This window comes from Hesperophylax consimilis, chromosome 4 (genome assembly GCF_061612785.1).
Source record: "Hesperophylax consimilis isolate HC1 chromosome 4, BYU_Hcon_1.0, whole genome shotgun sequence".
Classification (NCBI taxonomy): domain Eukaryota; kingdom Metazoa; phylum Arthropoda; class Insecta; order Trichoptera; family Limnephilidae; genus Hesperophylax; species Hesperophylax consimilis.
The window spans coordinates 16,476,468-16,492,958 of NC_142839.1; the positions used below are offsets into that span (position 1 = coordinate 16,476,468).

Consider the following 16,491-nt stretch of genomic DNA (forward strand, 5'->3'; position numbering starts at 1 on the left):
ATCAAATCAATCGAAGATTGCATTAAACTTCAAGAGGATCTCAATCGTCTTTTTAACTACTGTGAATCAAATAAACTTGTAGTAAATACCTCAAAGTGCAATAAATTATCATTTACACGTAACAAAAATAAAATTTCCTTTGATTATACATTAAACGGGACACAAATCAAAGAAGTAGATTCTATCAGAGACCTTGGGGTAATACTGGATGTGAAATTAAACTTCATTCAACACACTGATGCAATCATCAACAAAGCCAACAAAATGCTAGGATTTATAATACGTTTAACGAAACCTTTCCGCAACCTTAAGACTCTATATTCCCTTTACACAGCGTTCATCCGTCCCCACTTAGAACACTGCACACCGATCTGGACTCCTTTTTACCAAGCCCACATTGAAAGAATCGAAAGAATTCAAAAAAAAATTTTTAAACACATTAATTATAAACAAAACTTACATTTCTCAAATTACGCCGATTCTATTAATTACCACAAATTCAACTCACTTCATACACGACGTTTGGTTTTTGACCAAATTTTATTATTTAAAATTCTTAACAATGGCCTCGACTCACCAGAGCTAATGAATTTAATAAATATTCATATTCCAACAAGATCAACACGGCAATCCCATTTGTTTCATTTACCTACATGTAGAACTAACTTTAGAAAAAATTCACCAATTCCACGTATATGTGCCCAATATAATACTAAATTTCAAAACATAGATATTTTTAGCAATACACTTCACAAATATCGAATAGAAGTAACTCGTACGATCGAAAATTAATACTATAGTATGGAATGTATCCAGAGCATCTCCTATCCTCATCCTAAATTCCTATTCCTCCCCTCCTCACCTAAAATATATATATATATATATATATTTTTTTTTTATTATTTTTTTTTTTTATGCAATAAAACTCCATCTCCAATCAATATTAATATAGGAGACTCTTTTGGCTTGACTGTTTTTAACATGTATATATTTATATTTGTATTTTATGTATAAGCTGTTTGTCTCTTACCTTTACCAATAAATAAATAAATAAATAAATTATTCAAGCCCTACTTCGACTACATAGCTAAATTTGACTATGGTTCAGTAAGGAATCATTTTCAGTAAAGTTTATAAAAATAATTATCATTGATATAGGATATTTCTGTGGACAAATTGAATAATTCCTAATTTGAAAAACGGTTTATAAAATATATGGTTTATAATTAAGTACGGAAGTATAAGTATGTACCTATTTTCAAATCTTGTGATTTCAGACGAAATTTGGTTTCGATTTGTAAAGTAGAAAAAAACGTCTACCAATCATAGGAGTACTAGTTAAGTAAATATTAGATATACGCAATAAGTAGCTTTTCTCGGGAAGGTACGTTTGGGTTGATAGAGATATTTTTCGCACACCTCTCTTATTTTCATCACGTCTCTTTAATAATTGGATTCCCTTGTAATTAATTTCCTTAACGTTATAGCAATATTTTGTTTTTCGACAAAAATGAACGTTCAGTTTGTACTCCAAAAACGTAATAAAATAACCCTTTAAAACTGAATACCGACCACAGATGTACATATATGTATAAGTTTAAATTAATCAACGTATTTCAACTATTTAGAGAATGCTATAAAAGCGGTGAAAAGGCCTAAATTTCTTTCACAAAAATTTGCTAAAAATCTGTTCATAACTTCTCTAAAATTTGAGTTATTAATTAATTGTAACACGCAAAAATAATTTCATCAGTGGCTGGTGCAATTTTTTACCTACATTTCTAGCAGGATGGAATGCGATTTGCGTCAAGGAGGATGATTAAATGTTTTTTTACGAAGAAAGAAATGTTCGTCATGTAAATGTGCAGAGGCAAGGGTTGAGCGTAGACCGGCTCCAAGGAATATATCATTGTCCCACGCGTTTTGTCGCGCAGAAAAGGGATTCACGTAGCTGACATGACAAATGTGATTTGTGGGGTTAGGTAGGGGTTGTCACAAGTGTTTTGAATAGGTGCCTCCTGTGTATATAAATCATTCATAAGCGGTTGGGCACTTGTCAGCTGATTTCTACAGATATGACATGTTATTTATCGATGTCGAAGGTAATGTAAACACATTATAGTATTTTAATAATTTACGACCACTTGAAATCTGCCACTAACATAAAATTATCAATTTGTAGAGAGCGTTGAAATTACCATAGAGCAACGATTTGCCGGCTCATGTAATTTTACTCACAAATGGAAATATTTGGGAGGTACATTCCTAGTACCTTTTGACACTCTTATTTACACAGAATAAACTTATATAGGTACTATAAAATAATTGACAGCATTTAAATATTTGTATTTTAAGGCCCCGTGGTAAACGTTTGAAAGGGAGATATGTCAATACAAATTTCAGAGGGCGCGCGCTGATATTAAAAATATATTATAATTAAGCGAAAATGGTGAAAATATTTAATAAAACACGACTCGTTTGATATATGGCAAAAATCTCTCGACAAATTCTTTAGTTGCATTAAAGATACACTGTGAATGTTTTCATCCCTATAACATATTAAACTAGCAGTTAAAAACCCGCTTCGCGGGTTTTTTGCTGCTAGGCCCTGCGGGCGGCACTTGGTAGGGCTTCGCCCAGTATAAGGGATACCAACAACAGTTAAAGTTAACCTATAACAACCCAACCTAACCTAACCTATCATTTTATTATACATATAAGTACATGTCAGATTAAAGATTTATAAATATAAATTGATATTTATAAATGTCTAATTTTACAATCAATGAAGCGTTTATAGCTTCCGTGTGTGTTTCATGTTTTATCATTGGGTTGGCAGTGCCTACACTTCCTACAATCAAACCCGTATTATGCGCGAGCTTCTTCTGTCAAAATGGTGCGAAATTATTATTTACGTAAATAATATTAATTATCAATATTTAAAAAAATTGTAAATTCAAAGAGTTGTTGTTTATTGTCATTAAGTTGAATCAAATATTTGTTTTCTTTTTAAATGCGTATTAAAAAGGTAGTTTGAATAGATGACATTGTAGGTATTTGTTATGGATTATTTCAAATGAAACACTATAATTCGCTATTATGCCGCCAGAGGTGCGCTCTGTCGGCCAATAGGGAAACTACTCCAGCGGCCGGTAAAGGAGGGATTGATATTTTCAAGGAACGAATGCGTTATATCACGTGATATTTTGTGCGAACGCCATGGGGAATTACATTTTATTATGTACGTATGCATTGATATACAATGGAAATAGATAAAATAATGTTATCCGATTAAACTTTATTTTATTAAAAAACAAATAACTTTTTTAACTTCACTTTATTATATACAACCAATACATGTTTCATGAACGAAGTATACACCGAAGTCAAAAATTAAATATAGATTACAATTGGAAAAAAGAAGTGGAAGGAGGGGGGAGGGGTAAGAGTAGGCTGGGTTTATAAGAATTAGAAATTACAATATGAAAGACCAGTTAAGTGGGAAAATATTTAAAAGAGAGTTTATAAAAAAAATTCTTGTTAATTACATCTACTTTTATAAACATGTTCTCTTATTTCTAAAATTTCGAAATTATTTATTTGTGATGCTTTATATCCTGTGTGAAGTATTTTAAGACCTGAAATTTTTTTTTGCTTATAACCATAAAACAATATATTCATAAGACAAATAACATTTAATAACGGTTATTCTAATAAATTGATAGTTGAAATACTAAATAAAATAATTAAACATATTATCTTCAAACGGTATTTTTACCCTAGTTCTTAAGATATAAATAAACAATGGCGTAGAATTCTGTTTGTGGATAACGACACTTCTAAAATTATATATATAAACATTCCTGGTACTATTCAACCGGCGTTTTACACTAATAACAGAATGAATAAATATATTCTTAATAATAAAGATTGCGAAAATCAAACAAAAAAATCAGGAGTTTATAAACTCAATTGGGCTGGATTGTAATTTATTTTACAAAGGTAGAACCAATAGAAACTTTGAAGTTAGAACTAAAAAACATCTCAGGGTTCTAAATGGAAATAGTGAATATGAGTTTGCAAATCATCTTTTGAATCACACTTTCGATAAAAATTCTGGTCTTAAAATACTTCACTCAGGATTAAAGCATCGCAAATAAATAATTTAGAAATTTTAGAAATTAGAAAACATGTCAATATAAAATCAGATGTAATTAATAAGCAAAAAAAAAATATAAATAATAATGAAAAATGCCATTGCAAAGTTGAACTAAACTTCCAGAAGAAATCTTATTATTAAACGCTTGATGTTCAAGTAATTTTGCATATTTAAATATACGCGCCAGTCATTTGATTCGTTTCTTCACCGCCAGAGGGGCGCTCTGTCGGCCACCTATAGCCACGATGCGTATCGGGTATCGGCCATATTGAATTAACGCGAGCTTTTTTCGTCAAACGTCAAACGTAATCACGTAATTGTGGATAATTTTCACTGTAATGTAATTAATCCAATGGATTATGAACTTTCTAAGACATATTTTCTTCGATATTATCCAAAAATTGTATGAGCAGAAACGATATTTTTTAAGAAATATCGTATTACATGTGGCGATTCTATTTCAGTATGAAATCGTGTCTTAATCTTTAAAGTCTTATTTAAACAAAATTTGAATTTGACCAATCACAGGGCCTACACCGTCCAGACGCTGGAGTAATAATATTATCAGATAACATAAAAAGCGTCATTTTAATAATTTTTGGAGCGTACTTTGAGATTTATTTCTGTACAGGGAAGTTAATGTAATTAACATTTCAACATTACAAATGTATAAGATATTATCTTAAAAAATGTTTTTTTTTTCGAACTTAAAAGATTAAAGAGTTAACGAGAAACTTGTTATAAATCGGTAGAAATTGGGTATACGGGGGCTTGAATAAAATTAAACACATTGCTCTAGAACAGTGGTTTTATAGTTTCAATTCAATCTTAACCGTTCAAGCCGCGGAAGGACATTTCTAGGCACAAACACCATATTCCATTAGAGGCCTTGGAATACAGATCTGACCGAGGTGTCCATATATTATAATTTTATCCTTATTATATCTTTATTTATATAATGCCTAGATATATGATTTGTTCGTCTTTGGAAAGTTAAACAATTATAATTGTAAGAATAATTATTCTTCATGGATACAATGACGAAAAATTGTCAAAGTTATGATTACAAATTGGCGTTATTTTTTCTTACTATCACTCCAAACGGAATGAAAAGAATGAATATTCTAAACATCGAATTCTTTCAAAATTATGAACGTTTCGAGTAAAGATGCCCCGGTAAGTTTTTGTTAACATTTTCATGTTTGATTGGAAAAACATGCGAATAAAAATAACAGGAAGTATGTACAATACATTTTTTTACACGAGAGTAACTGTTATCATAACCAATTGTTGCAGAACTGAAATAATTCAAGCTTCAGACCTTATGACCTTATCATATTCAATAGATTAGATTTGAATGTAAAAGTTCAAATTAAATTTTCTTTGGTACTGTTAATTCAATAAAAACATACTGAAAAGTAACATTCTAATTATTTTAAGAAGACTTCGATAAAAATAAGATTGTAAAAAAAAACATTATGGAGAGTCCTGTGACCCATACGCGAACGGATATTATTTGTGCTCAAAAGCCCACCAGCAGTAAATACTCTTTCTGCTTCTACACTTAACTAGTTGATGCCAAACTAGCGTAAATTTGTGAGTTGTGAGACACGTTTTTTGAGCCACGTCATTTACGCTGCATATTCGGTTTCATGACCGGTTTGTGCCATAAACCGGATTTCTATATGAAACCAAATGTAGCTTAAATTACGCGACTTAAAAAATTCAACTCACAAAATTACGCTCGTTTGGCCTCAGCCTTAGCAGGACTATCATAAAGAAGGTACGTGTTAACTGAAGGTATCTCCCCCTGATAACTCCGTTCTCGACCGATTACCACTGATGACCGATAAAATCGATTTCAAGGCTTCATGTTTCCCAGCTTGAGATGCCGCTTTATCCTCTCTCCATAACATCAAGTTCATTTTTTTTTTCATTGTCAAAGATAGACAATCAAAGAGACTATATTTGTAAGGCTTAAAAAATAATTCCACACTTTTACATTATCAACGTAACCAAAAGATTTTTTTTCCTCAGGTAGCATCAGTAATTCCTATGATAATATCCAAGATAAGACATATGTAAATATTAATATTTATAAAAAAAATATTTATATAAAATATTAAATCAATTGATAACAGCTTAATAACAACTCACGTGTTCAATATATATTTGAGTAATAATTCAATTTTATAACTATTGTTTCATTTTCTACATATTTTTTTAGTTGCGTTTTGAATTCTCTATATCTTATATTTTCTGGTAATTTATTAAAGAATTTTCTTATTGGGTATTTGTAGTTCTGTAGATAATATAATAATACTATACGCTTAAACATGTCAAGGGAATGTTTCCTATCCGATTCGCCGTGGCAACTAAATACTAGTAATAAAACATACATCATTGAATAGTAATATATTTGTGGGGTTGTCAGAACAGTTGCGTACACTTTTATTTACGTACAAAAAACAAATAAATTGTACTTTAGCGATGATTTATTCGGGGAAAGTAAGTATACTAAAATATAAAAGATAGCTCTTTGCTCCATCCCCTTTTTTCTTAGACCTTTCTTTAATTTGTTTACCTTACTTATTTTTGGGCCATTATCGTAAACCCAGCCGGTGTTCAAGATATAAACAAGAATTCTGGTTTCAGTTAGAAATAGCGTTGTCCGTTTACATTTTCACATTCCTATACGAAATGTTATTTTTCTTTTCTTTAACATTTTTATTGGCTGTGAACTAAAAATATTATATGCACGAATAATAATTCATGAATCGCTTTGTGAAGTGTGAAAGATCACTCATTTTCCGTTGAACTTCTGGACCGAGCGTATTCCTAATGTATATAATAATGCAACTAATACAAGCCAAAGAGTTCTCTAATACCTTTAATACACTGTAAGTAAGTATGCAAATTTGTAAACTGAGCTTATGCTCAATATCAATAGACTTTAAAATAGTCTAAGTACTTAACATTTTCATGTATTTCTGAATCTATTCTTAACATGGTACTCGCTTAGTTTGACTTACTGGAGCAAAGGTTAGATTTTTCTGTTTGGTTTTAGTTTCGGTGCCGGCAACCCTTATTATTTTGTTTTTTAATTACACTGCTTTCTTTACTAGACAATGTCTTTTCTGAGGCGGACACATAATTAACATATTATATTTAAATCTACGCATGTATTTTATTAAACATTAATACCTGCATAAATGTTTTATTTTATGATGTTTACCGCCACCACTCAGTGACCAAACTAAAAAAAAATATATAAGAATATTTATAACTGATCCACATATATTGTTTTTTTTTTAAATGCACACTTTATTTCTATATAATTTTTACTATGTTTCATAAAACATCCAATCGAGCGTAATAAATGTTTATTACGAATTTGCTTTACAACAACCCGTTATTGTTAATTCCTGTACTAATGTTATTCTATGTTCTGTATTCTTACCCAATCTGGCATTATAAAGGTTTGCTTAGTACTTAAATGCTTAACAATAAAAATTTCATATCATTCATTCAACCGACAGGCTTAGACCGACTTTTCTCTCACTACATCGCTGCTACACATACCTATATATATATATTTAAAGGAAATTATTAACAAAAATAAAAAAAGGTGGCCCTGCAAAGCTGTCAAACCTGTCTGCATGTTTTACCTGAATATAATCTTTGTCTTAAATTATAAGGAATAAGGAGCGTAATTATACATTATAACACGGAAAAGTCTACCCACACAATATAAAACCTACATATTTAAATCATAAGTATTTCAATAGATATTAACTTCACCAACTGGTAATAATGGTATAATATGTACAATAGACTAAGATCTTTGTTTGGCAAATTTTACCATCTTAAATATTTGAAATATATTGTAGGTATTGTATCTATAACTAGAAATTAATTAGATGAATACAACTCCGTTTCCTAAAATTGATACCGGGTAAAAAACAATAAACTAGAATTATATGGAAATAATAATTAATAATAATTTATTTTATTTTTTCTGTTTTCTTTTGAATCGTGATTCCACTGCATGGCAGGTAGATCATCAATGACCGCTGGATGAATCCTGGATCAGGCAGTTTTATAAGATTAATATATATTATTATAAAATAAATATTGGTTAAAACCACGCATTATGATTTTGGTGAAACGATTTTTTGTTTATTTTTTATAGGCACGTAGATTTTTTTTTTTACTAGTCACTTTTAAATGGAAAAATTGAGTTAATTATAAATCACTGGTACACGGTACTCCAGCATTGGTATTAGATATTGCTGGGATTTTTAATAAATGTACATTTTCAGATAAAAAAAATGCAATACGTATTCCCAAAGTTTTAACAGCAAGTTTAAAAAACACCGTAATTATTGTGCTACCTAATAATGAGGGTTGGTTATAATCATAATTAAAATAAATTGAAAATGAAAGCATGGATTGTTCAAGGACAATATACTAACCACCTTATTATTTCTCTTAACGTCTATAAATATAAAGTCTTCAGCGTATTTTAAAAAAGTAATAAAATATCAATGTATGAATGAGTTACCAACACAACTGAAAATATCATATGCGATATCACATCATCTCAAAACATAACTAGAACGATCATAAATCCACAGTGATCAAAAACATAAATGATAATATCCCATCATATTTATGTTTACAATACTAACAAAAAACTTATATAAATACTTAAAAATATATTTATTCAAGTATGTAACTAGTTTGTCTCATACCACTTAAAAACGTATAGTGAAAAAAAAATTGTGAAACTGCAATTATATGCAACCTTTACAGGTACAGTTTTTGCGATAAATGTGCAGAACTCTATTCAAATTATAAATAATAATTTGATTTTAAATCATATCTAATAATTAAGAATTTTCACTGACATGGTATTTCTATATAAAATTATAAGTTATTTAGTTGATAGTCCGGTATTGCTAGAATTGATAAACTTCCGGATTCCACAACGTCATACTAGAAGTCAGGTTTTATTTCAGTGCAGAAATTATTTGACTAACTACCGTATGTAGTCCTCTTTGCCCAGAATACTAATGGAGGGAAACAATTATACCAAGTCAGTGGACATCTTTAATTTATCTTTAAGCAAGTATAAAATATTGCTAATGAAGCAATTCAGTTATGTATAATAAATAATGTATATTTCTTAAAATTCACATGGAAAAACCCCGAAAAAGGGCATTAATTTATAAATAAATAACTAAATAATAATAGGTCATTATAATTCGTTTGTTTGCTTAGCTAAGGTAATTATCTTACAGTTTTCATCGTCGATTAAAAGCTTAGTTATTTCGATTTATAATTACACTAAAAAAAATGTTTGGATTTATTTTGTAATGCAATAGCACAGCGTTTCGAGCGAACTTAAGGTCCGGAAACAGTTTTTAGCTTGCCACGCCATTTGCCGCATCCTCCCGTTTGATAAAGAGAAAAATAAGCCACCCTTTGTATATTTCTTCGGTTGTCGGGGGTGAAATATACCAGGTAATAAAACGCGTGGTGTGGCAATAGCCAGGTAAATGAAGCACGTTGCTTTGGGAAACATAACACATTGTGCATTCGGGCCTGGAATCGGGCACACACGAAGAGCGCACACACTTCCTCGCGAGAATAAGCTCATTCGGAAACGTAGTACGCCGTAACTCTTTCATTGTTATACCATAAATCTCTTGCAGAAAAATATGAATGGGTGCAGAGCACGCACATACTATGATGCTGATGATGAGAAAATATTGTTTATTCACAAAAAAAAATGTGGATTGGCTGTTAAAATGATGAGTATGTTTTTAGAGTTATGATCGCCATTTTCACTAACAAAATTACTGGTGAAGAACTAAAATCTCATGGATAATAAAAAGTGCTAGGTACTCTTTTTAATACAAAGATTCCATTTCCACCTTCAAAAATGTTAGCAAGTTTGATGTATACATGTTTTGGGGTGATGCAAGGTTCGTAGAAAATGTATTTAACATACATTTTGTACGAACCTTGGGTTTGGTGGACATAATTTGAATTTAAAGGTGTAAAAGATTGTGTGTATTTTATTTAAATTTATGTTTTTGGGTAAATTTTGATATGAACGATTCATATGATACTAGGTTTTGGAAGACGAATTTGAATAACTTGATATTACGTAATAAAATATCATACCTACCTGTGATTTCGAAAGAACATAATTTTTTTATTCCTAAAAGCAAATCCTCTTTATTGTCAATAATGAAGATTTTTCATTACAAAAGAACCTACAACATTTTCTTTGAAAAAATTTTCTCATCCTTGTTTCATAATATATCCAAATGGGTTTAATCGCAATATTTACTGTAAAAATAAATTATTTATAATAAAAAACACGTCAAATACAGTGTGGTATTAATCAAATACGTAAATTTGGATTTATGTATGTTTCGTTACTACGCATTATGCCAGAACCGGAATGAGATAAGGGGTTGAATTGAAGCCAATATATTATGTCGTTTTTTGAATATTAACAATATGATATCCATACTTTAACTTGACAGGTCACCGAAGGCCTTAAAAAAAGTGGGTGTGTCAAGCCTACGCAAGACAGAAGTGAAACTTCTAGTATTCCTCTCTCTCTATTTTCATTTCATCATCTCTATTTTCTCTCTTAGGTTAGTTTGAAAATTAGAGGTTAAATAATTCAACGACGAAGCATGGATTTGCTTTTTCTAATATTTTCTTATAGATGAATGACGTTCGATTAATGTATAGTTCCAAAAATTTTCAATTTATTCACAAGTATACAATATTACATAAATAACAATATTACAATTAAATATCTCGTCACTACTCATTTTTAACACTGAAATTCTGTACCAAACCGTATGAAACACAATTTATGAATGTGGGTTCTGTTGGTTTGTCGGTTTCTTACCTTTGTCGTCTGCGCCTCGAGCCGGTACAGCCGAGATGTTCCTGGTCTCGAGGAACTGTCTCACCTTACTGCAATTGCTTTCCTCGAAGGTTCTATCGGAATTATCCACATTTTTGGAGGCAGCACTACTCACTAAAACCAGCAGCAGCAAGCTGAACGCACAACACGTATATTTACACGGCATTTTAAACATATTTTTTAAAGTTTATAACAACTTTCTCGACAGTAAACAATATTTATATACTGGAATACGAATGGAACGGCAAAGCGCGCGACGCGAGCGCTCTCGACGGACGACTAAACCAGACTGAACGGCGGACGGACGGTACAGGAAAGCCCTGTCCACGTCTGTACCACAGCTAAGGCATGCGCCAAACAAAATTATACTACCGAGTAAAAAAGTACTTAAATAAAACACATAAAAACTTTTATGCGCATGCTAATGATTTGTTGCTTTTACTGAAAACAGTGAACGGTGAACGGTGAGCGGTGGTGGGGGTACCCGCATTTTCGTGTCGATCCTGACTCGGTTTTACTCCGTCCCCGAAAATCCATTACGCGCCTAAAGAAGTTTCACTTCAAAAATAAAATTTGTTAATAAACGAATTGTACAGGGAACAAAAATAGAATATCATCTTACTTCATTCTTCACAATTATCAATTAATTGAGTTTTTTTACAACTGAATTGTTCTTACTTACGTGAGAACTACTGTAAAACCCAGTATAAATAAATCAATTACTCTATTCTATGACTTATGAAATATTCTACGACGTTCAATAAAATTTGAACGTGTGAACTCTTACAGTAAGTGTGTGAGTTTGTGTATTTGGGAAGTACCTACGTTTACGAGAAACGGAAAGGCTGATAAGCATTTGAATGAAGGGTTTATGGAGGAAATTGCATTAATGGAAGACTGAACCCCATTTGCGCCAATAAAACAATGTTGAAAGAAGTGAAGCTAACAGTTCACAATGGGGTGCTGATACCAATCCTGAATTATGGCGGTGAGGCATGCAACTGGCAGAGAAAAGATGATAGTAGACTGAATGCTGTAGAAATGATCTCTGTTCAATTGAGGTAAAATCATGTTTGATCGTATTAAAAATACGTAGTAAAATACGAATGAACGAAAAATGAGTAAAAGGAGAACATATGAAGTGAAAGCGAATGTTATGCAAGATTTTTTCAGACTGGCGCCAGTTTGTTCCAAACCGCAAAAACATGGTCATTTTGGCGTTTCGCGTTTTGTTGCTAACTTCAAGTTTTGGTAAATCTGTGTTTCAATTGGAAATATTCTTCTGATGGTGCTGCAAATGGGTATTACTGCTTTTTTATATTTTCACTGCGCGACCGATCGATATTTGTAAAATAAACCAGATTATCTTACTACGATCCTAATACGTTCCTACTCCTGGGGGATTGGGTGGTTTTGAAGATTATGAAAAATATGATGAAAAAATTTGTCAACTACTAATAGTGCTAGTAAAGTTTTCTATTAACCTATTCTTACCCCCGTATTATCTATTATAAGTAATACGGAATAAGTGAAACTACTGAACTAGAGTACCATGCTCAAGCCTCCGGGTGCTTACCGTTCGTATCGCATCGCCCCTGTGCTAGTTTTTTTTAATATTACAAATAGAAATACTTTAACGGGAAAAAAATTAAAATTCCATCCAAGTACCATTTCCAAAAGTCAGGTGGAGAAAATGTTGTCAGATATGTGATGAGATTACAATGGTGGTGACAACACGTAACGACAAAATTAACTGCGTTTTTCCCCATCGAGATCCCCATCAGGCCCTTTTCCACCATCCACTTCCACAGCGATCACATCCGCTCTGTTATTTATTAAGTTTTATGGTAAAAAGTAAATGTATTTTAATTTCTTAACAATAATACTTATTGCCTGCTTAAAATTACATCCAAGTTACTAGAATTCACAAACTAAAATCTTTACTCTATTTCATTCATTACCTCGAGCAAGGCCGGGTAAGGTCAGATAGTCAATATTTATTTATTATGCTTTTGTTTTCCAAAAACAATTTCAAAACGATAAAATTCTGTAACCAAATTTACATATAATTTAAATCAAATATATATTATATTTTTCAAAAGGATACAAAAAATGCCTTAGAGTTATTAAAACAGTTTGTAATAGAATACGTAGATATTCGTTTCCAATTGATTTTAAAATAGCCAATTACTCAAATACAATTACGAAATCCAAAATTTGTGGCATAAAACAGAAACTAATACGTATTTTCTTTACGATACGGAGGATGATTACAAAATTTCCCCTGGATAATGGGGGCTTAAATATTCAGTTGCGTAAATTGACTTTTATTGTTATTCCAGCATCCAATTTCCGATACGAGATTACTGGAGGAAATATAGGAGGAGCATTTGGCATCAGGAATAGGACCGGTGACATCTTTGTAGCAGGATCCCTCGACTATGAAACCAAAAGAAAGGTAATTATTGTACTATTTTTACTTCAAAATATACCTTCTTTACTCAAATGAGATAAGACTACTTTTCATTGATTAATGAATATTTTCAATTTTTTCGTAATTAAAAAAAAAAACAAAATTATCGAATCTCCATAACTAAGCAATTTGAATGCATAAAACATGGAACAAATGACAACATTGCATGTTCTATTATTTTTAAAAGTTAAATGCGTATTTCAAAGCACTACAGCTCATATATTTGAAATGATGATGAGACCTAAAAATTGCTGCGTTACCTAGAATTTTTTGTTTCCAAAAAATGCGGGATAAATTTCAAGAGGTCAGCACTTACTGTTAAGAATTTTAGCTGCTTTTTTACACACATTTTCTGCTTTTAGTTAAGATTCTAACGTTTTTTTCGGGATGTCCCTTAGTAAGAATTTTTATATCAAATAATAAAAGTTATAATAAATATCTTGCAGTTGTTTCCGCAGAAACCAATAAGTGTTTTCAATAATAAAAGTGTTAAGATTTATAAAATTTTGCTCAATGAAAACACACAAATTAGGTACGGTTTTAATTAAATTGTTCGGCTTATTGAACTAAACATAAATTTGTAAATCCATGCTCGGTAGGAAGTCTAACTACGTAGGTAGGTGCTTATTTGCAGCCTGGCTGAATATATGAAGGTAATGTAAATATAGTTTAACATTGTTTTGCCCCGGCTAACTTTCGGGTTGAGATAAGAGAGATTTTGCAGAAGTTGAATAATAAATACATCCTCCAATATAAACATGCAAAATTATCCCCGCGTTGATATAATTCGAACGACCCTCATGGAAAATTGGTGATGGAAATATAAAATTTATTTACTAAGCACGAGTATGCGTAGGCTTTGAAAATCTCCTTTATTACTTGGACTAAGTAAGAGATATGATGATTTTATGTGGAGAAGAGAGAAAATTGAGTTCTGTCCTCACCTTAAATATAAATTATTAAAATAACCAAAAATTTAACAGGACCATTCGAACCCATATTTTTATGATCTGTTTGATCTATAGAAAAATATTTTTGCACTCTTTGAAATGAAAGTTTGAGAAGAACTTGGTATTTTGGGTTTCTTCAAAAGAATTTGATTTTGTTTATGGTACAAGCATTCTTCTAGAGATTTTTGAAGTCAGAATACCTATATAAACACCCGATACTTTTAGTATCAGAATGAGATGCTATCAATTAAAGTTGTATTGTATTTGTACAGTAAATCAATACACATGAAAAGAGTTTATGACTTTTAAATCATTCATAACATTTATATTTGAGGCATTATTGGTAGTGAGCAATTTAAGTAATTTAGTGAATTTTTAATATTTTTTTACGCACTCAAAGTAAAATAAACAATTAGAGTATCAATTCACCCAGGAAATTATTTACTTCACAATCCTGAATATTTTATGTTGTTGATCAGTTTATCAGTGAGAAAATGTAGGCAATATGAAGAAACAACTGAGAAAACTATATTATGTTTCGTACACAATGAAAAAGAAAAGATAAAAATAAGCTTTGAGTCAAATCTCAACAAAGCTTTGATAATCTCCAAGTCTGAATCTAGTATAGTCTGTGGTTTACAAAGCAAGGAAAAATGCATTACGGCCCAATTAAAACCTCCACAAAGTCATAATATTAAGTTTTTAAACTCCAGAATATGTGTTATTATATATGTTGATAGCTTGCTGATAATTATGGACAACGTAAAAAACAGTATGATATTAGAATAACCTAACCATTTTCTATATTGTCGTAAGAACATGGCGTAAAATATTATGTCCGGTTAGATTTTTCAAAAGCTGGAATTTTACCAAATATTTTTTCTGTACCTTCGTAATTTAAAGCACGTTTTAATCAAAAAAACTTCACAACCTCGATAAAAAAAAGATTGAAGTGGTGCGGTTTTTAATAGGCCATAGCATGCGTATATTATTAGAAATTAGCTACGAGGACTCAATACTGTTGATCTAGTACATCAGAGTTTCCCATTCCTTAGAATGTGGTTTGTTTGCTACTAACATTTCTTGTTAACTCTAAACAAACCTGATTATTTCAACCCTTTCGGAATTAAAAACCACATGGTTTTAAAGAGTATATTGATTTTTAAATAAAAAAGGTTCGACGGAAACGTTTACTCTGGTTATCTTAACAATGTTTGCTGAACTCCGCTTAAAAGAAAGGGGAATTTAAAATAATGAAAATATGAAGCAAAAGCTACATACAGGTATGCATGATCACGAAGCTGAAAGTGTTTGCGTTAGCAACGTTCAGCTATCTACGTATGTGAATACACATCATGATTCGTCGAGCAAACTCCAGTAAATTCAACCTCGTTATCGAATGCATTCCATCGACTAATGATGTAGATTTGCCTCATTTAGATGCTTTTGTTAACAAATATGATTAGATACTATACCATCCAATTTATATGCTTTATCGTATTACGAACAAAGCAAAAATCAACAAAATACACGAACCAGGCAGCACCTTAATGTATTAAACGATGTTTGCGTATTATAATTATACCATACCTACACAATGTGTAGTACACATACTTGAAGAGATTTTCATTGAATAATACTTTTATGCACGGTAGACCAAGATTTACTTAAACGGGAACTCGTCTTTTTCAAGGGCTTGTGGTAAAAAGCTTTTCTAGGGAATAAAAGGCTGATTTTTTGTTTGTTTACTTTGTTTTACAAATGTCTATTCAAGACAAGGTCTGTTGCATTCGAAACTGATTACAATTACACAGCTTCAGAGAAACTTGAAATTGAAATTTAAATACTTTAAACGAAATGGTGTTTGATGGAATTGGGTGAGGATATATATGTAGGATAAAACAAGGTATTGGAAGGAAAAACGATGACCAATAAATTAGCATTGTAACATCTC

At 31.1% G+C, this 16,491-nt stretch overlaps 1 protein-coding gene across 2 annotated transcripts in view; it reads left to right on the forward strand.

The window, feature by feature from the left end:
- The window catches only part of LOC149424297 (neural-cadherin-like), a 357,104-nt gene that overhangs the window by 298,500 nt on the left and 42,113 nt on the right, over nt 1-16,491 (forward strand). For both annotated transcript variants that reach the window (XM_089651422.1, XM_089651423.1), the window contains one exon: nt 13,457-13,572. In XM_089651422.1, coding sequence (XP_089507548.1) covers nt 13,457-13,572 — 116 coding nt within the window. The remainder of the gene's footprint in view (nt 1-13,456; nt 13,573-16,491) is intronic.